The sequence below is a fragment of the Gekko japonicus genome, unplaced genomic scaffold, assembly GCF_001447785.1.
Source record: "Gekko japonicus isolate JY-2015 unplaced genomic scaffold, Gekko_japonicus_V1.1 scaffold366, whole genome shotgun sequence".
NCBI lineage: Eukaryota > Metazoa > Chordata > Lepidosauria > Squamata > Gekkonidae > Gekko > Gekko japonicus.
The window spans coordinates 405,079-427,380 of record NW_015159721.1 but is presented as its reverse complement, the minus strand read 5'-3'; the positions used below and the strand labels follow the sequence as shown (position 1 = coordinate 427,380).

General features: G+C 41.9%; 1 protein-coding gene across 1 annotated transcript in view; it reads left to right on the top strand.

Moving 5' to 3' along the window:
- Positions 1-9,450: 9,450 nt before the first annotated feature.
- Positions 9,451-22,302, top strand: part of FARS2 (phenylalanyl-tRNA synthetase 2, mitochondrial) — a 265,280-nt gene continuing 252,428 nt past the window's right edge. The window contains exon 1 of the mRNA XM_015421057.1: positions 9,451-10,062. Within this exon, the coding sequence (XP_015276543.1) occupies positions 9,451-10,062 (612 nt within the window). The remainder of the gene's footprint in view (positions 10,063-22,302) is intronic.

The following is a 22,302-nucleotide window of genomic DNA, read 5'->3' as shown; positions in this document are numbered from 1 at the left end:
AGAGAAGACTAATTGGGTGGTAATTAGTTGGAAATACAGAATGGGAAGGATAGTCCTCAATTCAAATTTCTAGAGGTCAATGACCTCTAGAAGGTCTTTGTTATTGCAGAAATCAAAAGGCCCCATGCCCTATGCATTTCCTCTTTCCCCCCTTATTCAGTGTTTTCTTATATTGATCTTTAAGATTCAACAATTCCCTTAGGACTCCCAATGTGTTGTTCCTTTTAAATTCATGGTGTTTGCAGTGAATCACTTTCAAAAGAGCTTTTGACACCATACCTAGGAGTAGACTGTGGGGAAAACTGGAATGTACCGCGATTGATAAAAGACTGCTGTGGCTAATAAAAAACCTTTTTCTTGTATGGCCCAAGTCTGCTGGGGAGACAAGGGAGACCATGGAGTGCTTTTACCTGGATAGAGGAGTGAAGCAAGGTTGTTTCTTAGCACCTTTACTCTTTAATCTGTATTTGAATGACTTTGCAACTGCTCTCCAGAAGAATTCCATCCTCCACACTTAACCTTCAAAGGAACTAACCCTACTCCTTTAGACTGAAAAGGCTACTAAACCATTTCTCAAAATACTGTAAATCTGAAGAATTTAAGATCTGGTGTTCAAAATCAAAGGTTGTGGTCTTCTCTAAAACCAAGAAAACTACCTCAACGATCTGGAAAACTGATGGTGTTCAGTTAGAACACGTTTCCAAATTTCCACACCTGGGTGTGGTCTTTGACTCTAATCTCAACCCCATTTTAAGTTTATAACAAGTAAAATTAAACCCTCAGTGGCAGCAATCTAATGCTTTTTCTTCTCCAAGGGAGGCAAATACATTCCAGAGGGACTGCAGGTCCTTAATATGGAAATTATTCTGCAGCTCCTGTATGCAGCCTCAATATTGATGCATTGAGTTAGTGAGAATTTAGATCAGCCTCTCTGCCACTTTTTGGGATGCATTTCAGGGACTCTAAGATGTGTAGCTGGGGTAACTTTAAGATTAGAACTGGGCCAGGGCTCTGTGGAAGCCAAAGCATGACTCCATGCAGTCAAACATAGGTTAAAGGTCATTTTTTTCAACAAAGGACGGCCAGCTTTATGAGCTCAATCAAGATCAACTTTAGATGGAGCTTCCAGTTACAGTGCGACGGGAGCGGCAGCGTGTGGGGGGAGCTCCTCTGTGCAATGCCGCCCTTTCGGGTCTAGGAGGGAAACACGAAGGGGGGGGCCGCCCTGTCGCCTCTGTGAACCCCCCGAAGATGGGTACATGCGAGAGCAGCAGTTTGCAAGCCTCAGCGGGTGGCAACCTGCCGAGGTAACCAGCCAGCTTGTAGCCCAAGCCCCGAGAAGTACTTCTTCACTGAAGTTTAGTTGGAGCTACCGGACTGGATTCCAAAAGCTATCAACGCAGTAAATGCTCTGGACATATGGTTAATTTACCTTAGAAAAAGGAGAAATATTACCCAGTCGGTGAGCTCTGTATACTGCGTCCCCTTTAAGGAAGACGGCGAAGGAGCGGAAAGAGGGGAAGTGCCCGATGACTCAGCGACAAGCAAGTGCGATGCCTCTCTGCTGCTCCAACATTTATTAAGGTGGAACGGAGATATTGTACCTATACCTATACTATTAAATGAAAACGTGGCCATTATAGGCAGTAATTATTGGATATCTCTGGTGGTGGGAAGAAGAAAATCCTAAATGGCGATCCGTGGAGGTTAAGACTAACAAGTAGCAAGCCCAGATAAAGTTGTTACTAGATACCAGTACTGAGGCGGGAGCCAAAGCTGCCAATTGGTGCCAAGTGGTGGGAGTTCCAGACTGCGAAGCGTGTGGAATAGACATATGGTTAATTTACCCTAGAAAAAGGAGAAATATTGCCCAGCCAGTGAGCTCTGTTTACTGTGTCCCCTTTAAGGAAGGCGGCGAAGGAGCGGAAAGAGGGGAAGTGCCCGATGACTCAGTGGCAAGGAATTGTGACGCCTCTCTGCTGTTCCAACATTTGTTAAGGTGGAACGGACATATTGTTCCCAGGGCTATTTTTGGGCAGGAACGCACAGGAACGGAGTCCCGGCTGGCTCCCAAGTTGGCCACGCCCAGCAAAAACTAATTAGCATAATAGGCCACACCCAACAGCAGAAACTCATTAGGAATTGGCTCCATTAGGGGTGTGTGGCCTAACATGCAAAGGAGTTCCTGCTACAAAAAAGCCCTGGGTTTTGACAACAAACAAGGTAAACAGAATAACAAGCAAAAGGTGGGTGTGGCTGGATAACCACACTTCTGGTAACATGGGGTGTGGTCTAATGTGCTAATGGGCTGTGCTGTCAGGGATGTGGCCCAATATGCTAATTAGTTCCTGCTGTTGGGTGTGGCCTATTATGCTAATGAGTTCCTGCTGGGCTTTTTCTACAAAAAGAGCCCTGATTGTACCTATACATATACCTATATTATTAAATGAAAACGTGGCCATTATAGGCAGTAATTATTGGATATCCTTGGCGGTGGGAAGAAGAAAATCCTAAGTGGCGATCCGTGGAGGTTAAACCTAACAAGTAGCAAGCCCAGACAAGCTTGTTACCAGATACCAGATACTGAAGCGGGAGCTAAAGCTGCCAATCAAGTGGTGGGAGTACCAGACTGTGAAGTGCGTGGAATGGACTAACTAGGAGTTTTAGTGCAGTGGACTAACTTGGATTTTGGGTGGCTTTTCCATCATATTTTCTGACTCCTTGAATGTAAGTGCGATTGTGGCGTGGTGCTGTTATCTGTGAATTAGAGTCAGGGTGTATAAAAGATCCCTTCATAGAGGTTGTTTTTGGTTGGTGAGAAATGCCTGGGGGGGGACAGGTACAACAAAGGATTGGAACTGGCTAGTAATAGCCCCGGGACCAGTGATCAGGGCTCAGATAATTGCGTTTAGGGATTTAAGCGGGGAGAGACGGTGTGATTTTTTGGTAATTCCCGGTACTCTCAAGATACTGATTGCGGGTTGTTAACCACTGAAAGGTCAAATCCAAGCAAATTGTCTTTGGGATCCTCAGGATTGAGGAAATCATCTCTATCCCTACCAGGGCAGTCTAATGTAGTTCAAATCAATCTAAAAGAACTGAATATTATTCAGGAGGCGGTTGCAGCAGCAGTGAACCAAGCAGTAGAACCAGCGGTTGCCTCTGCTCTCCCTGCTGTTCTAAATCAGGCTTTGGCGACAGTGTTGTTACCAACAGTTGAGAAAGTGTTTGAACCAGTGGTGGAAAAGGCATTAGACTCAATCCAATCTAAAATTGTCTCTTTTACTCAGCGGTTGAAGTCTCAAACAGAGGAGATCAAAAAATTAACAGTAGAAAACAGACAAGACTTGGATGCTCTCATAAAAACAGCATACACCTTAGAAAACAAAATGGATGATACAGAACAAAAAATCCACTCATTTGGAGGAATCACTGATGAGAGTAGAAATGGAAAGAACAGCTTATACTTTAAGGTTTCAAAACATGGTAGAGCAGGAAGGTGAAGATCTCAAACAGGAATTAACCCAGATATTAACAGAATATGTCGAAGTGAACGATAGCAAAGAAATAACCAATGAGATTGACTCAATATTCCGCATGAATTCAGCATATGCGAGGAGAAAAATTTTACCTAGAGAGGTCCATGTTAGATTCGCTAGGAAACAACTGCGCAAAAATATTTTAAAACTGGCATCAAGCAAACCCCTAGTATATCAGGGAAAGGAGATTAGAATATTGAAAGATATTCCATGGAGGGTGCACGAAAAAGGAAAAAATACGTGAAGTTAGCTAACGGACTCAGAGAGAAAGATATCTCATTCAAATGGTTATACCCGGAAGGAATTTCATTTATTTTTAAAACGAGGCGCCATACGATTAACTCAATCATGAAAACGAGGGAATTTTTATGCAGAAATGGTGAGGAATTTGATATTCAGGAGTCGGAAGACAGTAGCGTCGAGGAAGAGGATCAACAAGCAGAAGCTAGAAAAAAGGAAGCATATTACAAAGCTAAAAAGAGGTATAGAAAAAGAGAGCCTCTTCCTTTACAGGTTCGTACGAGATACCAGATGAGGGCTGAAATAAATCAAGATGATAACGGTTCGGGACTCTAAATTGAAAATAATATTGATCAACGAAAATGGCTTAAATAGCCGCTCAAAGAGAAAACGGGTTTTCCTCCAAACTGAAAAATTGATTGCGCAGATAATTTGTATTTGAAAGACACATGTTAAATTGTCACAAATAAAATATTTAGAAAATAAAAAACTCGGTTTGGCGTTTATCTCAGCAGACAAAAATAAAAAAAAGAAAGGATTAGTAACATACATTAAAGACTATTTATATCCGGAGCTTATTTGACTTGGGAGACGGGAGAATTTTAATAGTAAAAATTCAGAGAGGGGTCAGACCATTATTACTTGCTAATATATACGTGCCAAACCAGGGTCCAAAGGAATTCTTTGAACAATTACAGAATATACTAGCAGATTATACATCTGAAGAAATTTGCTTGTTGGGTGACTTTAGTTGTTAATATATACGTGCCAAACCAGGGTCAAAAGGAATTCTTTGAAAAATTACAGAATATACTAGCAGATTATACACCTGAAGAAATTTGCTTGTTGGGTGACTTTAACACAGTCTTAGATAAAAATATAGATAGAAAAAATCAGCTAAATTTAAATCTGGTTCTGAATTACCAATTGCGTTTCTGTCCATGGCGGATGACTTGAATCTGGTAGATGTTTGGAGATTGAAAAACCTTAACAAGAGAGAGTATAAGTTTTATTCGGGACGTCATAAGTCGTGGTCCAGGATCGACATGATCTGGACTTCTTCCTCTGTGCTTAGTGAAGTATGGGAGACAGACATTCTCCCGATGTCCTTTGCAGATCACAACCCAGTCACTGTAATGCTAGTAGATATTCCTAAAAGGACATGTTCGAAACTCAATACTACTTTATTAAGAAATAAAAAAATTTGTGGATAGAACCAAAGAAGACTTTAAATAATTTTTTAAGATTAATAAAGAACCAGATACTACTACAAACATCATATGGGATGCCTTTAAGGCATACGCACGGGGGATTTTTATTCGACAAAGCATAAATAAAAGAAAAACAGAGAATCAGATAATAATTTTGTTGAAAAAACAGATCCAGATACAAGAAGAAGAGGCTAGGAGAAGATCTCCAACAGATAAAGTCAATTAAAAATTCAAACATTACAACATTAGCTAAATTGTATACTAAATCAGGAAATTGCTAAAAAGATTCTATATACCAGACAAAACTTTTTTGAAAATGCAAACAAGCCTACCCGTTGGCTGGCATACAGAATAAGACATGAGGAAAAAAAGAGATATATAAGGGCTCTTAGAAATGAACAAGGACAGGAAAAAAAGTTGCCTATCTGATTTGAAAGGGATTGTGGAAAAGTTTTATGCCAAATTATATAAGCAACAGAGTTTAGATCAAGATTCTATTTCAAAGTATTTGAAGAATAATTTGAATATTAAAAAACTGAATTATATGCAACAAAAAATGCTTTAACAGACATTTACAACTTACGAAATTGTGGAAGCTATCAAAAAACAAAAGAGAAATAAAACACCAGGCCCGGATGGGCTCCCCGCTTAATTTTATATGGTTTTTGAAGAGGAATTAATGACCTCCTTTAAACAAGTGATTCAAGAGGTCCCACAAAGAAAAATGCTTCCAGACTCCTGGAATTTGGCTATAATTTCATTGATACATAAAAAAGATACGGATGCAAAAGAAATCAAAAATTACCGTCCCATCTCCCTACTCAACGCAGATTATAAGATTTTTGCATCTATTATAGCAGCCCGGCTAAGAAAAATACTCTCTGAAATAATTCATCGTGATCAAGCGGGTTTTTTACCATATAGACAGGCTAGACATAATCTGAGAATAATTATGAATGCTTTGGAATATGCAGAGGCTCATCCAGACAAACAGTTGGCAATATTATTCTTAGATGCTGAGAAGGCATTTGATAACATCACCTGGGATTTTATGATAGAGCATTTAAAGAATGCCTCGTGTGGAGAATTCTTCGTTAATGTGATAGAAGCTATCTATACCACCCAAAAGGCTAGAATAATGATTAATGGAGATATGACACTGGAAATAATTATTGCTAAAGGTACAAGACAGGGATGTGTGTGTAATTAAAAATACTGTATGTTGTTAGTCCAAATGTCATGAGTATTGTTAGTCCAAATGTCATGAGTAACTTAAATCACTCTGAGCCCACAGGTGTGTGGGAAAAAGCGATCAATAAATCGAAGGTATTATTATTATTATTATGATGATGATGATGATGATGATGATGATGATGATGATGATGATGATGATGATGATGATGATGATGATGATGCCCCCTTTCCCCTCTACTATTTATATTTACTATCGAAATATTGTTAGAGAGCATACAAAAAGATAGGCGGATACAGGGAATTAAAATTAAAGGTGAAGAATACACCATTCAAGCATATGCAGACGACCTAGCAATTATACTTTTGTATCCGCTGGACTCATTAGACAGATTGTCAGAAGTGCTAGAGGAATTTGGATGTCTGGCAGGCTTTAGGGTTAATGCATGTAAGTCTCAGTTACTGACAAAAAACTGTACCGCCCAACAAATCTCAGAATTACAAAGAAAAACTGGATTCTGTGTTCAGAAAAAGATCAAATACTTAGGCATTTATATAACAAATAGGTTAAGTTCCCTATACCAAGATAATTATGATAAACTTCTGATACAAATTAAAGACGATCTGAACAAATGGGGACAGCTCAAAATATCTTTGATGGGTAGAGTGGCGGTGATAAAAATGAATGTTTTGCCAAGGGTGCTTTTCCCGTTTCAGAATATACCCGTTCTTACTAATTTGAATTTTACAGGTAAACTGGAAAAAATAGTAAGAGATTTTATCTGGCAAAATAAAAAATCCCAAATTAAACTGAAGCTCCTCCAGGAAAAAACAGAAAAAGGAGGTTTGGCACTGCATGACTGGTGTCTATACTTCCAGGCAGCATCCTTGATATGGATTCGTGACTGGGTCAAATTGAATGATTTAAGGATCCTGAAGTTGGAGGGACACGATATGGGTATAGGGTGGCATGCCTTCCTGTGGTATGCCAAACAGAAGTCACATACTTACTTTAACAGTCATAGGTTGAGGAAAGCACTATTAAAAACCTGGAATGAGATCAAAAAATTTGTGTATATCAAAACGCCAATATGGGTGGCCCTGCTTGAAGCCTTCTCAAACCCGAATTTGATGACTAAATTCAGATACGTCACGTATGGAGAGCTGTTAGATAAAAATGGAAAATTAAAAAATCAAAACGTGTTAGAAGCCCAAGGAATCACATTGTCATGGTGGGAGAGAAACCAGCTCGAATCTAAGTGGGCGAGAGACAAACAAATAGGATTTAACCGGAAATACCCAGAATTTGACAAGATACTATTGGGGCCTGAAGAAAAACTTATGCGTAAATTTTACAACTTTTTATTAATGCAAAAGATGCAAGATGAGGAAGTAAAATCCACAATGATAAGTTGGGCCAGGAACATAGGTCATAATATTGAATGGAGTAAATGGGAAAAAATGTGGAAAAATATGAAAAGGCTGAAAGCAACAACGATGAAGGAAAACCTTTTTAAAATGTTCCACCGATGGCATCTCACTCCAGCAGTGTTAGCACGATGTTATTCTAACTTATCGGAGAAATGCTGGAAATGTAAAACCGAAAAAGGTACATACTTTCATGTTTGGTGGACGTGTGTTAAAATTCAAAGTTTCTGGAAAGAGATTCATAGTAAAGTGGTTCAAATAATTGATAGACCAATTCCATTTGACCCAGAGATATTTTTATTAAATATAATGCCTGATAATCTTGAAAAGACAGATGAACATTTGCTTAGTCACCTGCTTACGGCAGCCAGGATGTTGTTGGCAAAACAATGGAAGCAGGAAGTTATACCAACTATGAAGGATTATATAGTTAAAATTACAGATATTGCAGAATTGGATAACCTGACATTGAGATTGCAAGGGAGAGAGGATGACGATGTTAAGAACATTTGGGCGAAATTTTACAAATGGCTAGAGAAAAAAGTATAGATGCTCTTAGGGGTTTGACAAAAATAAATACTGATAATAATTTAAAAAGATCAACTTTAGATAGGAAATTACTCAGCTTTGGCCTAGTAAAGGATGATTTATTGAGACTTGGGAAAAGCGAATATCTACTAATAAGAAATTCATAAAAGATCTAGACTACTTCAGCTCAGTTATACGTGCCTGGAGAATGTGCTGCACCCTGTTACATAAGAACATAAGAGACGCCAATGTTGGATCAGGCCAAAGGCCCATCCAGTCCAACACTCTGTGTCACACAGTGGCCAGAAATACCAGTGCCATCAGGAGGTCCAGCAGTGGGGCCAGGACATTAGAAGCCCTCCCACTGTTGACCCCCCCAAGCACCAAGAAGACAGAGCATCACTTGCCCCAGAGCCCCTATCTATACCTTGTGGCTAATATCCACTGATGGACCTCTGCTCCATATGTTCTTCAATATTTTTCCATCTCCAATTGTCCCAGCTTGTACCAGATACTTCACAGTTCCTCGTTACTATAGAGCATTTATGCTCAAATGTTTGAACACTGCCCTAGCACTAGCATTTACAGTATTCAAAGTGTTTACAGATGTTTTCTCCAGTAATCCTTGCAACAACCTTTTCAATATATATTCAATTTGACTACTGCGGTTATATCTCACCCCTCTTCTGTCATGGAATTCAAGGCAGTTTACATGGGGTTCTAAGCAGGTCTCCTACCCAGGATTTGACCAGATCTATCCTTGATTAGCTTTTTCAGTGGTCTCAGTTATGTGTCTTTCAGCTACCTGCTCGTACCCTATATTTTACTTACTGTTCAAGGAGGAGGGTTAAGGCAGAGAGATCATGATGGCTTGCTGCAGACCACTTAGCAAATTTATGGAAGAGGAGAGGTTTGAACCAAGTTTCTTCTGGTTTATCAGCTCAGTCTCTTAAATTTTATTCTGTACCAACAATTTGTGGGGATGGGCTTTCCAAAGCATTGATTGCCGAATGATGGAAGTACAAATATAGTGGAATTGCTACTGTAGTGCAGTGACTTAGAGAAAATGAGCTGTGATTTTGGAGATCCCTGGTTCAAACTATTACCAGGTAATATGTGTGAAGCATTTAGAGCACTGAAAGGACTATATTATCAGTTGTCATAATCTTTCCTTTTGGGGATATGTGAACTAAAATTGTACGCACTTTATTTTTTCTTTTATCTGAATAACTGCAATTTCTACATCACATTAGGAAATCTTAATTTTTTTCTTTTGCTTCCCTCACCAGCCTCTGAAGAACACTGTGGTGGCCATGCCTGGAAAAGTAATACAAGTAGTTCACTATGGCAAAATTGTTTTATTGTGGAAACCTCAGTTGAAAAGAACTGCGAATGACTTTAGCCATGCATGGCGCAGAAGTATATCATCTGGTGCTGCTGCTAGTACCTCATCAGCAAATGCTGTGGAACTTCTTGGAAAAGCTTACCTCCCAGATGACTACAGCAATGTTACCAAAAAGGTTCTTTCTAAAGTGGGGAAAAACTTGCACAACCAACGTTATCACCCTTTGTGGCTGATCAAAGAGCGTGTGAAAGATCACTTCTACAAGCAGTACATAGGACGCTTTGGGACCCCGCTCTTTTCAGTGTATGATGATTTGCCTCCAGTGGTCACAACAGAGCAGAATTTTGACAGATTGCTAATTCCGGAAGATCATCCTAGCAGGAAGAAAGGAGATAACTACTACCTCAATCGTACTCATATGTTAAGAGCCCACACTTCAGCTCACCAGTGGGACTTGATGCACTCAGGTCTTGATGCCTTTCTGGTTGTGGGAGATGTTTACCGTCGTGATCAGATTGATAACACCCACTACCCAGTCTTTCACCAGCTGGAGGGAGTCCGACTCTTCTCCAACCATGAGGTAAGAAATGCTCTAGATATCTGGGAGGATTGATAATACTCTTTCACTATGACTCAGAAGATTCAGAATGTACCCCTCCACACAAATAACCAACCAATAGTGGGGGGACCCATGCAGACTTTTTGGGGAATCTCATATTTCTCTTTCCTAAAACTCCAGGCATTCATTTATTAAAGCTACAGTTTCTGCTTTTGGGGGGGGGGAGGGTTACCCCCCAATGTATTTTTGTTAGTTTTTTATTTCAGATTTTTCTGCAAACTGGGGGCATTTTTCAGGTTTGTAGAAAGATATGTCGTCTCATCATGGCTCTTGTTTCTGGATTTAAGTATCCACAGATTTGGTCATGTTGTTGAAAATTAGATATATTGATGCTAAAACAGCAAAAGTACAGTTTGTAATATGAGAATAAGAGAAAGTGGTGATATTCATAATGTAGAATCAAAATTGGGGGGAAACATGCAACTCAACCACCATCTCCAGTGTTCTAAAATTGAAAGAACATCTAGATGTGATTGAAAACAAAAACACACTTCAGAAGTAACAGGTGACAGCAGCATTCAGTTGGCTGGTGAAATATTCAGAGATTCCAAATCTCCTGGTAGTACAGAAAACACTACGATGTTCCTCCCCAAATATTCTAGTAAGCAAGTTCAACAGGAGGCTGATACAGTAACCCCAGTTGGATGTCCCTGAATAGTTAACAGTCTCTCCCCTCCATTCTGATTTCTGATTGTCAGTAGCTGAAAGCGAAATAAAATATAGGAATAGTTTAGCATAGCACTATTTTTTCCTAGAAAGCAATAATAAAGAAGTCTCTACAGTTCAGAATATTACTTTAAAAAGAGTCATGACAGTTAAAATACCCATTCTGTATCAAAGAAGGAAGTTACAAGCACCAAACTAACAAAATGTTGTAAAACCTTCTGTTTATTGGATCACTATAAAATAAAAACATACTTTTGCAACCACTTTGGATCACTACCGCTGCAATGTGAAACAAGAATCATGAACCTTGTTGCTGTTTCCTCTAGTAACAAGTACATGTAAAGATGTTTCAAATGAAAGGTCTGTGACTAAAAAATTAGCCTTGCCAGGAGGAAGATGTGTTAGACTAACCTGTCTATTACCAGAGAAGAGCAAGAGTCCAGTAGCACCTTAAAGAGTAACACCATTTGTGGCAGCGTATGAGCTTTCGTGAGCCACTGCTCATTTCTTCAGATACAGCTAGAATGTGAATCCATCTGTCCTTATATCTTGGAGAGTGGAGTGATTTCAGATGCCGAATGACAACAGCAGGTGAATGACAACAGCAGGTGTGATATGCAGACGGGCGGTAGGCATGGAGCACTGGTAATGAGACAGGAAATCTTGGTCTCAATTCAGTCTTGAAGGATGCGTTGTCTTGAGCTTCATTATCAGTTGCAGTTCAGCAGTCTCTCTTAACAATAAACATTCCCAAAGATCAAGGCTGCTTCCAAAGACTGATGATTTTCCATGTGCGTTTTCCATGTGAAGGATGCGTTGTCTTGAGTTCATTATCAGTTGCAGTTCAGCAGTCTCTCTTAACAATAAACATTCCCAAAGATCAAGGCTGCTTCCAAAGACTGATGATTTTCCATGTGCCTCTAGTTTTATATTCTCCTCATGGCAATTTCCCCCACATTTTCCTTGCTTCATCCTACCATAGTTGTGTCCCCACCCCACCCACACTGCAGCCAAAATGGGTTATTGCTAGTTTGGTGAGTTATAACGTTACATTACGATGATCTCTCCATTGCCATAATCCTCTGGATTTCCTGTTTTCATTTTTTTTTTAAAGTATCTAGTCGTTGTTGCACAGGTATAAAGGGAAAGGCCAATGGGCTATTTCCCTTTATATCTCCACGAAAAGAAGGCTAAAGGCTTACTTTAAAAAAACAATTTTAGTATCTAGTCGTTGCACGGAGAAAAGTGAAAAAAAGGCTAAAGGCTTACTTTAAAAAAACAACCATGAAAGCTGGAAATTCAAAGAAGTTTGTAGAAGAAGAAGAAGAGAAGAGATTGGATTTATACCCCGCCCTTCACTTGGAGTCTCAGAGCGGCTTACAAACTCCTTTCCCTTCCCCTCCCCACAACAGACACCCTGTGAGGTAGGTGGGGCTGAGCGAGCTCTGACAGAAACTGCTCTTTTTCAAGAACAGCTCTTATCAGAGCTTGCCCAAGGCCATCCAGCCAGGTGCAAGTGGAGGAGTGGGGAATTAAACCCGGCTCTCCCAGATTAGAGTCCATGCACTTAACCACTACACCAACCCGGCTCTTTGTAGGATGGGACTACATTATTAGCATAGTGATACGTAGCAGTTACCAGTTTAATTCCTATCCTCAAAAAGCTCTCAAGAAACACAGTGGGGAGATGGTAAATGTGAGGGCCTGAGTGAAGGAAAATGGCACATATCTCTGTGGAATCTTAGATAAAGTACTCATTTCTGTCCATACTGCCTGAAAATGGGTTTGGACTGTGTTGTCGTGTCCCCCCCCCCCCCCCCCACCCAACACCGGGGATGACATTGAGAAAGAATGATTGGAAAGAAGAAAAAACTGCTGTTTGGTAACTAAAGTTGTCATAAACCATTGTATGGAACCATTGTATGGAAGGAGCCCAATATAGATCTTTGTTGAATCAGTGTAGCATTCTAGGCTCAGTATTCTTTTCTGTAGGAGCACCTTTCTCAGGGACTTCAGACACTGTCAAATACGTGCTCATCGATAATTGGTAGAGCCTTTCGTTTCTAGTGGGTAAAGTTTTTATAGGTCAGGCTTAATTTTCAATTTTTTATGTAGGAATAGAAATCTCTTGGATATTTTTTCATTCTCTTTAAGTCTCTTTAAGTCTCCAAAAGGAGCAGTAGTATTGTGTGAATGTGGAAAAGAAGCCTCTGTCAATGAATGGTATTTAGTTGAGTTCACTTTTCTCTGTTTTTTACTTGGTGGATTATAATGTCATTATATGAGCAAGAAAGTGCTAATTCCCGTATCAGAAGACTGAGGGGCTGAATTAAAATCGTTATGGGGTTTGCTGTGGGCCAGGATTGGTATATGCATCCCTCCCCTAGGATTTTCCATAGTATTCCCCCCCCCCCTGATTTCCTCTCTCATGTTTCAGGGTTGCAAACTGATCACCTGTTAATGCTCTGCTCTTCGAGTCTTCTGTAAGAGATGAGATGGTTGAATCACATGGAACAGGGCTTTTTTGGCAGCATCCCCCAGATTATGAAACTTTCTGCTCTTGTACATCCTGCCCCCCTCCCCCAGCTTTTAGCCTTCTGGAAACTGGTTAAGACTTCTGGGTTCTGGGAGGTACTTGGTGGTTTTATTCCTTGGTGTGTTTTGTTTTAATTAGATTGTGATTTTATTAACACTGACAAAAAACTGATTTTAAAGATGAGGTTCTGCTGTTTTATATTTTTGTATTGGCTGTTTTTATGTCTGTTTCTTAGCGTTGCTGTCTAATTGTTTTAATATTTCTTGTATCTTTTGATGTTGCTACTCTATGCGGGATAGAAATGTTTAAAAACAAACAGCCTTTGCAGTTATTAAAATTACTGTGTTTTAGTAATTAGGAAGTCTCTGATCTTATGAAATGCTTGGTTCAACTGGTCCTAACATCTACGGTGCTCCAAAGTGTCATGGATGAGAGCAGTAGAAAACCTTTAATCTTAGGACTGACATTTATGGAGATAGACTGGTATTGCCAGTGAAGCTAGGAAATCCTAGTTTCTCCTTGACTTTCTACATCCCGCAGGGAAGATAAGAAATCCCACTAGGGTTGCCAGCCTTCAGGTGGTAGCTGGGGATCTCCTGGTATTCCAATTGCTCTCCAGGCAACAGAGATCACCTGGAGAAAAATGGCTGCTTTGAGAGGTAGACTATTGCATTATATCCCATTATCCCTCCCCTTCTCAAACTCTGCCCTCAGGCTCCACCCCAAAAAATCTCCAGGTATTTCCCAGCTGACGACCCTAAATCCCATGGATGTGCAAGCACTTGACTATTGGCTGCTGTGTCCTGGTGGTCCACTGCAGCCAGAACCCAAATTGGCTAGGACCTTCTACACATGTTGGGGGGATGAATTAAAAAGAAGTTGTTCTCTGTGGCCTTTTCTACACAGGTCGTTCCCCTTGCTTTCACAGCATCTCTCTATTGTGGCGTTTTTTCATTCTGCATTTCTCTCTGCTTTCACCTTGGATGTCTGTTGGTTTTTCTTCGTCTTCTGCATTGATTTTTGTGCCCTCAGCTCTCAGTTCGCTGTCAGTTTGATGTTTCCCCAGCTTTTCTGAAAGTCCTGTGCTTCACTTCCAAACCAAAGTAATTCATAAGCAGAAATATTTCCTTGGATTCCCCCCGCCCCTTTTCTGGCCCCTTGGAGGCCACTCCTCTACCCACACTGAGGTCCTTCCTCCCACTCATTATTGGTCGGTTTTGTGATGGGCTGGGCATGGTTTTTGAACTAGGAGATTCTTCAGTCTGTTTTTACTCTTGGGTAGTCATTAGAATCTTAGCAGAAGGTTAGTGGTCCCCCCATATTGGTGTACAAGTTCCACTCTTGCCTAGACTTTCCATGTTTTATTTTTTTTTAATAAGCTGGTTTAATCTTTCTTAAGTTGTTTATCACCAATCTTTGATTGCCGTAGGAAAAAAGGAAGGGATAGAGTGAGCTGCGTGGTGCACTTGCGCTGGTGGCACCCCCCATTGGGAATGCAAACGACTGCCTGGTCCAAGCCTGTCCCCCTCGCCAGCCCCTTGGTGGGACTTTGACTCTACCTCTACCATGGCCCAGTGGAGGCCAGAAGCCCAGTGGCAGCGAGCTGATGGGGGTGGACTTCCCCACCTCAGCTCCTTCCCTTCCCTTGCCTGCCTGTCTGCCTGCCTGCTGCACCAAGCCGGGTGTGTCAGGGTAGCCGCTCAGCTGCTTCATCGGTGAAAACATGTCATTACTGAGCCGTGGCAGGGTAGCCGCTCAGCTGCTGTCCCTCCCTTCATCGGTGAAAAAATGTCATTACTGAATGCAAACAAGGGCAGAATCGTCATTGTGGAATTACATGAGATGTTAAGACACACACAAACAGGGATGGGAAGCCTAAAGCTTTGAAAACAGGTCTCCATGTCATGCTTTGGTGCATAAAGAACGGAGGGAGGGGGGGAATCCAACAAAGCTTAGCAATAAGAAAAGACAGCTTAGCATCTACTCTAGTCTTGGAGTTGAACAAGGTATATTTAAATGGAAGGTGGTTACTGAACAGAAAAACAAAGGCGCACTGGGGGAAAGCAGCCCCCTCTCAGGGATTCTGCAATGATAAAGGGAAGGGAGGCCCCCACATGATTTGGAAGAGAAATGGCAAAAGCAAGTGTGCAAAGTGTGGTGGAGTTGCAACCAACTTTGCAGCAGGCATACATGTGCACGCGCACACGCTGCCAACAATCACAGCTAGCAATGCCAGTGTCTGTGGGTTCTATCATGCATTCTGTACACTAAACATGTTCCCCCATGTTATGAGATTGTGTGACTCTACCATTTTTCACAGCAGAGAATCACCTTGTCCTTGGCAATATGGGAAAGGGCTTTGCAGCTGCTTGTAAATTTCAGAAGAAGTCTGGTCAGTTTCAAGAGGGGTTTTTCCTCTTTTGCCTGTGTTCTTTTTGGTTGCCTTTCATTCAAGGAAATAACAAAAGGCATGAGCAAAACCTGAACCATGAGGATTTAAATGGAAGGTGCTTACTGGACAGTACTGCACAGCTGCGATAGGAGAATTCTGTAAATTTTTTAAAAAATGCCAAACCTTTGGATGCCACCCCACACACGTCATAAGAGAGGTGCCAACCCCAATTACACAAAAAATGTTGGTTTTGGACGTAGATGCAAAATGCATACACAGAATATACAATCGATAAACCGGAGGAACAAAAATGGTGCAGAGGGTATGAACACTAATCCGAAGTCAGGCTTTAAGGCTTGACTGCTTAGATTCTCTGGAGTTAAGTGTCAGTGCAGAAAGGGCCTGTGTCTGTGGGGAAGCACGTCCACGTGAGTGACAGCCAGGTACTTCATGCATGCACCCATTTGCATCTCCTGGGTGGGAGGGAAGAGCAGATGCCAGGTACTGTAGTTTTTGAATGATCTTTCCTCCTGTTTTCTTTTTCTTTATTAGTATCTGCATTCATCACCCAAATTTCTGTAGCCTCTGTACTCTGTAGAGATGCTGATAGCAGAATAAAGCTTGTACATGTTGTAGAAGACTGACTGGATTCCTACCTGTGTGCCTTGCTGCTGAAGCAGCCATGTTTGCTCTTGCTGGCATCAAACAGGTTGGGGGTAACACCCAGGAAGTAGTGGCAGTGACTAGAGGAAAAGGTCCTCCAAGGTCTTAAAGAAGAGTTGGGGAGGGATGAGGGATGAGAAATCTCTTCTGAGGAGGAGAATTTTCTTTGGCAGGACAGGTCCGTCCCCCGGAGAAGGCCGCCCCCCCCCCCCCCCCGGGCTTCAGGGTAGGACTTGGTCTTGCTTGCCTGCTTGTGATCTTGGTTGCCTAAGCTGGGAGTGGCAGTGGCCTGGCAGACACTGGGGTGGAAATGTTACACAGAGAACCACGGAACTAATTCCACGTGACTGAGGGGACCTGGAGTTGTATGAAGAGAAGAAGAAGAGTTGGTTTTTATACCATGCTTTTCTCGGTCATGGGCAGCGATGACTGCGCTGACTCCCCGCCTAAGTTGGCACCGCAGCCAGAGGTGCCGGCATTGCCAGAGCCAGAAGCCGGCCCCTCTGACTCCTCAGGAGTTGACAGCTTGCTGCCACCAGCGCCTGAACCTGTAAACCCCGCACCTGGTCCTGCAGCAGCCAATGAGGTACAGGTGCAACTGGGGAGCCCCCCTGACTCACCTCCATGGATGGTTCGGCTGAGGGAGCAGTTCTGCAGAAACGTAGCCAACCGCTGCTGAGACACATGCTGGCAGGGATGGTGAGTGCCGAGTCCTGAGCAGTGTTCCCTCTAAGCTGAGTTAGTGTGAGCAAGCTCACACATTTTTGTCTTAGCTCAGGAAGGATGGCTCCAGAGCAGACTAGTTTATGCAGCAGCCAAATCGCTCGCTCACAACTTTAATGCCACTAGCTCACAAGCCAGTAGAATTTCTGCTCACAAGATTCCACAGCTTAGAGGGAGCATTGGTCCTGAGTATTAGCAGGAGTGGCGCTGCCACCAAGGGAATCCTGGATGGAGGCCTATATAGATCCCACTCGGGATTGGACTTGCAGTGGAAGCAACAAGTCGCCTCCGTGCAGTCCTCACATCCACCTTCGGCTCCTGCTCTCAGACCCCCACTCTTGCTCTGATTCCTGTCTTCCTGACTTCTGTTTCGGATGACCTCTCTTTCGGACTCACGATTTGGCTCTTGCTCTGACTCTCCTGGCAACAACCCTGGACCAGACCTGTCTCCTGCCTCTCAGCCCAGCCCAGCCCGTGACATTCTCTACCTTAAGGAGAATGTCTCACAACAGGCACCTTGTGAGGTAGGTGGGGCTGAGAGAGTTCTGAGAGAACTGTGACTGGCCCCAGGTCGCCCAGCAGGCTTCCTGTGGAGGAGTGGGGAATCAAACTCAGCTCTCCAGTTTAGGCTCTGCTGCTCTTAGTCACTACACTATGCTGGCTCTCAAAACATGCCCAATAGCAAGCCTTATTTAACATGGAGTTGTCTTTCAAAATTAGGAAAAGTTTTTTTTAAAAATCTGTGGGGTATGGCCAAGCTATTGGTTGTATATAGAATACTGAAGAGTCCAAACCATTTACTTAGAGACTTCCCAAGTAATGTGGAGAATTTTAGTATGCACTCTGCATACTAAAGCCACATTTTGCCTTAGTATTAATTATAATAGTCCTATAAGTGGATGCAGTATAAGGAAGAACTTTCTCAGCATTGTGTAGCGTGGGAAGTGTTAGATACACAGTTGACCTGTCTGCTGTCATGAGCTGCTGCCGCCTTGTGACAATTCATCCATATAAAACTGTTATATTCTTCAGCATTGCTTATGATTGGGTTAGTTTCTTGCAGGACAATTAAGCTATTCTTACTTCACTTTGAGAAAGCAGAAACTGTATCTCGGTTTTGGCTGTATTCTCTGTGCCTGTTTTGAAAGGAGCACTGTAGGAAAGCACCATCCTAATATTTTATATCTGGAAAGTGTCTGTAGTATCTGTCATTTCGGTTTTTAATGGAGAGATGATTTTTCTCAAGAGAATGACTGAGATGTTATTGCTGAATGCGAACATCTGAGGTATTCCGTGGTAGTTTTGTTAAGCCAGACAAATGTGGGTTTTTTGGTGGGGGAGGATTGCATAACTTTCCTTGCATAACCATTAGCTTGTTTTATTTGTGGCTTTAGAAATGAGAATGTAGATCATTCGACATTGAATTATGTAGAGATTATTGAACTAGCCCATTTATAACCTTCCTTTATCCTGATGTCATGGACCACTCTGGTTTAGTGTGGGAAGACGAGTCCTCATTGGAGGAGGAGGAGGGCAACCATCCCCAGGCCTCAGGGCCTCCCCACAGGGATCCTGAGTTAGTATTGGTGCTGCCCCCTGAGCCAGTAGGGCTCTCAAGCCAGGAGGTTCCAGCATGGACCCGTCCACTGCCGGACCCACTATGGTCTCCTGAATGACCCCAGGAGCAGAGAAAGTGAAGGGCAAGGGCTGAGGCTTTGACCAGGTGCAGGAGGGTGTGTTTGGCAGCCCAAGGCCTCCCCTTTGCTGATGGAATGCTGGGGAAATCAATGTCATTGCAAGATCTGGCTCCCACTACCCCCTCTTGAATAAATGAGCTGACTCACCTTGTGGAGAGGAGCTTAACATGGAACATGTAGGAAGCACCCTATTATAAGACTGCAGTGAGGCTAGAGCCAGTGTGGGATCAAAGTGTCCGCAGTCTTGTTGATAGTCCCACCAGTTGCCTGACCTGCTGGAGATCAATTCATGTAACCTTTTTACCTGACCCTTGCACTGCTTTTGGATCCAGCCTTTGGGACACATGTTTTGATGCTGAACTGAGACCTTGGCCTGTCTTCTGACCTTGCACTTGGACTGTGTTATTGGATCCTGGGCTTTGATGTTGGACTGTGACCTGAGAAATCCTGTGGTTGCTGGGACAGGCCTCCGACTTGGTAGCCAGGACACTTTGAGAGTGCCCTGGGATTGTTTGTCCTCTTTCTACCTGGAAACAATCCAGGATTTCAAGGTAAGAGGAGAGTCCGGGCATCTTGCATTTGTAAATGTGCCTGCAAAATGTTTCAGTTCACCTTGAGTGAGCATTTCAGACAAGGAGCAGATGATCTAATCAATCACTGTTCTTTTCTGTAAACACATGGCAAGTTTTTTTCAAGACTGTTTCTTGAACATGACTATTGTGTTAAATTTGTCCTGCAGCATGGATTTTGTCTTTTTTAAAATGCCCCAGTGTAGTCCAAAGCTTCTTTTGGGAAATATTTGATATCTTTTTCTTCATGATTTGTCTTGGAAGGGATTAGGAAGACTGGGTGGGATCTAGGAGTGAACGTCTTAAAAAGATTTTTTTTTTTAGTGAATTAGCATCTGGAAAGTTTGTGATGCTAGATTTTGCTTATTTGAATTATTTCATTTTACCTGAAAGAGAATGTGTAGTCTGGGACTATATATTTCCATATCAAAATAGAATTCAAGAGTCATCACAGACTGTACATTCCACACACAGGAAGGATATGCACAACCCTGTACAATATGCTTGTTCCCCAGACATCAATATGCTTCCTCCTCCGGCACGTCTGTCTTTGCACTTAAAATTCATATCTGGAGCAGGGGGGACTCCAGTAGAAACATATTCATAACCCTTATATTTTGGGTCTCAGTTCTTTTCTTCGAAACCTGTGTAACCTTGTGTGTTACTTCGCTTATGTAAATACGGTCGTGCCACGACAGGAATAAAAAAGAAAAGGTAAGAGGTGAAAATGTGGCAGTATATTGAAAAGGGGAATGAGAAATATAGTGAATCCGTAAAAAATAGGTTCATTAACTTTTGCATTCAAAAGAATTCTAGCACCTCAAGGTGTCTGTAAGCGCGCACAGACTGCTTGTCCTTTGTGAAGAGCATAGTAACACTGAGCCAGTGCACATGTGTGTGTATTAAGTAACAAAATCTAAACAAGTTGAGAGGGAGTGTTGGGTAGCCATGAATACCAGCCGTATTGAACTTGTGAAAGGATTTCTCTCCTTCATGACTAGTAGGAGAAGGCAATGTAAATGTGGTGGTTTGGGGTGTTGGTCTAGGATTGAGAAGAAGACCTGGGTTCTAATTCCCATTCAGCCATGAAACTCGCTGGGTGACATGGGCAAGTCACACACTCTCAGCATAACCTACCTCATACAGTTATTGACATATATTGTTCTCCCTATCTCCATTTTATCCTCATAACTTATGAGGATAAAATGTAGATAGGGAGAACAATGTATGTCAATGCATGGGTTTTGGTGGATATTTACTTAAAGTCCATGCCTGTACAGCCCTGCGTGATAGGGACCCCTTCTGTTGAAGGGTTCCTGATCTCACAGACAGAGTCCTGTTTTGCTTGCATTTGCATCTGGCCTGATTCAAGCCCTTGAGACCCTTCAACGCCACTCTTCCTATCAGGGTTTTTTTTGGGGGGGATGCAGAAGAAACATCTCTGCAAACAATTTTGGATGGAGGATCCTGGGAAGGCAGCACGTGCTGTCTCTAACACTAAATACAACGGGACCACGGAGATACTAAGTACAATGACAAAAACAAAATACACCGTGGAGAGAATGGATTGCTCAAGGTCAAATACCACTAAAGTGCTACTTAAAGGCATATGTCTCAAACATAATAAATGAGAAAATCATGCATGGAGATTAAACTGTAAATCTTTTAGTGTGATCCACATATACTTATTGCTTATTAGAGCACAAAGGCTATGAAACAAATACACGAATACAAAGAAACCTTCCTAAAGCAAGACCAGTAAATGGGCTGTATACAGTCCTTGAAAACACTGTAATCTTCTTTGCTCTTTCTTAGTTTCCAAACTTTCAGGTCTGCAGGGAGGCTGAAAAAACAGGCTGATGTTTCTTGTCGGCTGAGAGAGTTTCGATTCTACTTCTTCAGAGCCAATATATTCTTATGGAACCACACAGTTTACATATTTTGCATGCTTTATCATACTTCCACGTGGGCTCGTTACACTCCTTACAGAGGTGACCTTGAGAAAATTGGTCCAGCACACAGTCTAGGCAGTATCTGTCTAGCCAAGCAAAACATCTCTCCCAGGGCATGAGTAGCAACAACATTCATGTGACGCAAAATGGCTAATGTAACTAATGGGTGCTGTTTAAAATATCCCTCCACTCCCCCAAAAGACTGTGTGATTGGCCAAGGAAGTTCTGAATGGTTCCAAGGCTAAGATTGGCTGGGAGATATGCTGTTTCCCAGGAAACAGGAAGCAGGCAGGCATGCGTCATTACATTTCTGATAATTAGTTTACAATGGTAACGGATCCCATTTGGGCTGGCAATATCCAACCTCGCACACCTAAAAACTGGTGGCTTTTTCTTTCAAAGTAGATGAACTAGCCAATATGGAAGTGTAAATGACTAGTAGGGGGGGGGGGTTGAGGGAAGAAGAAATTGCATATCTCATATTTCCATGGACCTTCATACACTGAAGGTATTTGCTAGAGTGCCATCCATGTTTCCAAAACCTAATCTGGAAGGCATGTCTGATTTAAACATTCTGAAAAAGAAGTCATGCTTTAATGTACAACGTGCTCTCCAGCAGAGGGAGCTAGTGCAAATCTAAAGAGCATGCATCTCAGAGAAGGGATTTAATTGGCAGCAAATGAACACATATTGGTAACAGCTTGAGACATATGTTTTAGAGGATACCAACCTTTTTGTAACCTTTTGGAAAACTTATCTGAAGGGATGTAGGAGAATCCTTCTGATAAGTCAGCTTCCTACTGCTGACTGTATTCAGAATCTAATTACTCAGAAGAGATTACCATTTGCATTTCAGAGTGCACCCTGATATTGCATAATAAAATGCATAAGATGACAAGTGCCATACGTATTGCTTTAAACCACAAGTTGTTGTTTCAATTACTGTAATACATGAAGAGGTTTAATTACATCTAGATCCATAAAAACCTCTGGTTTTTTAAAT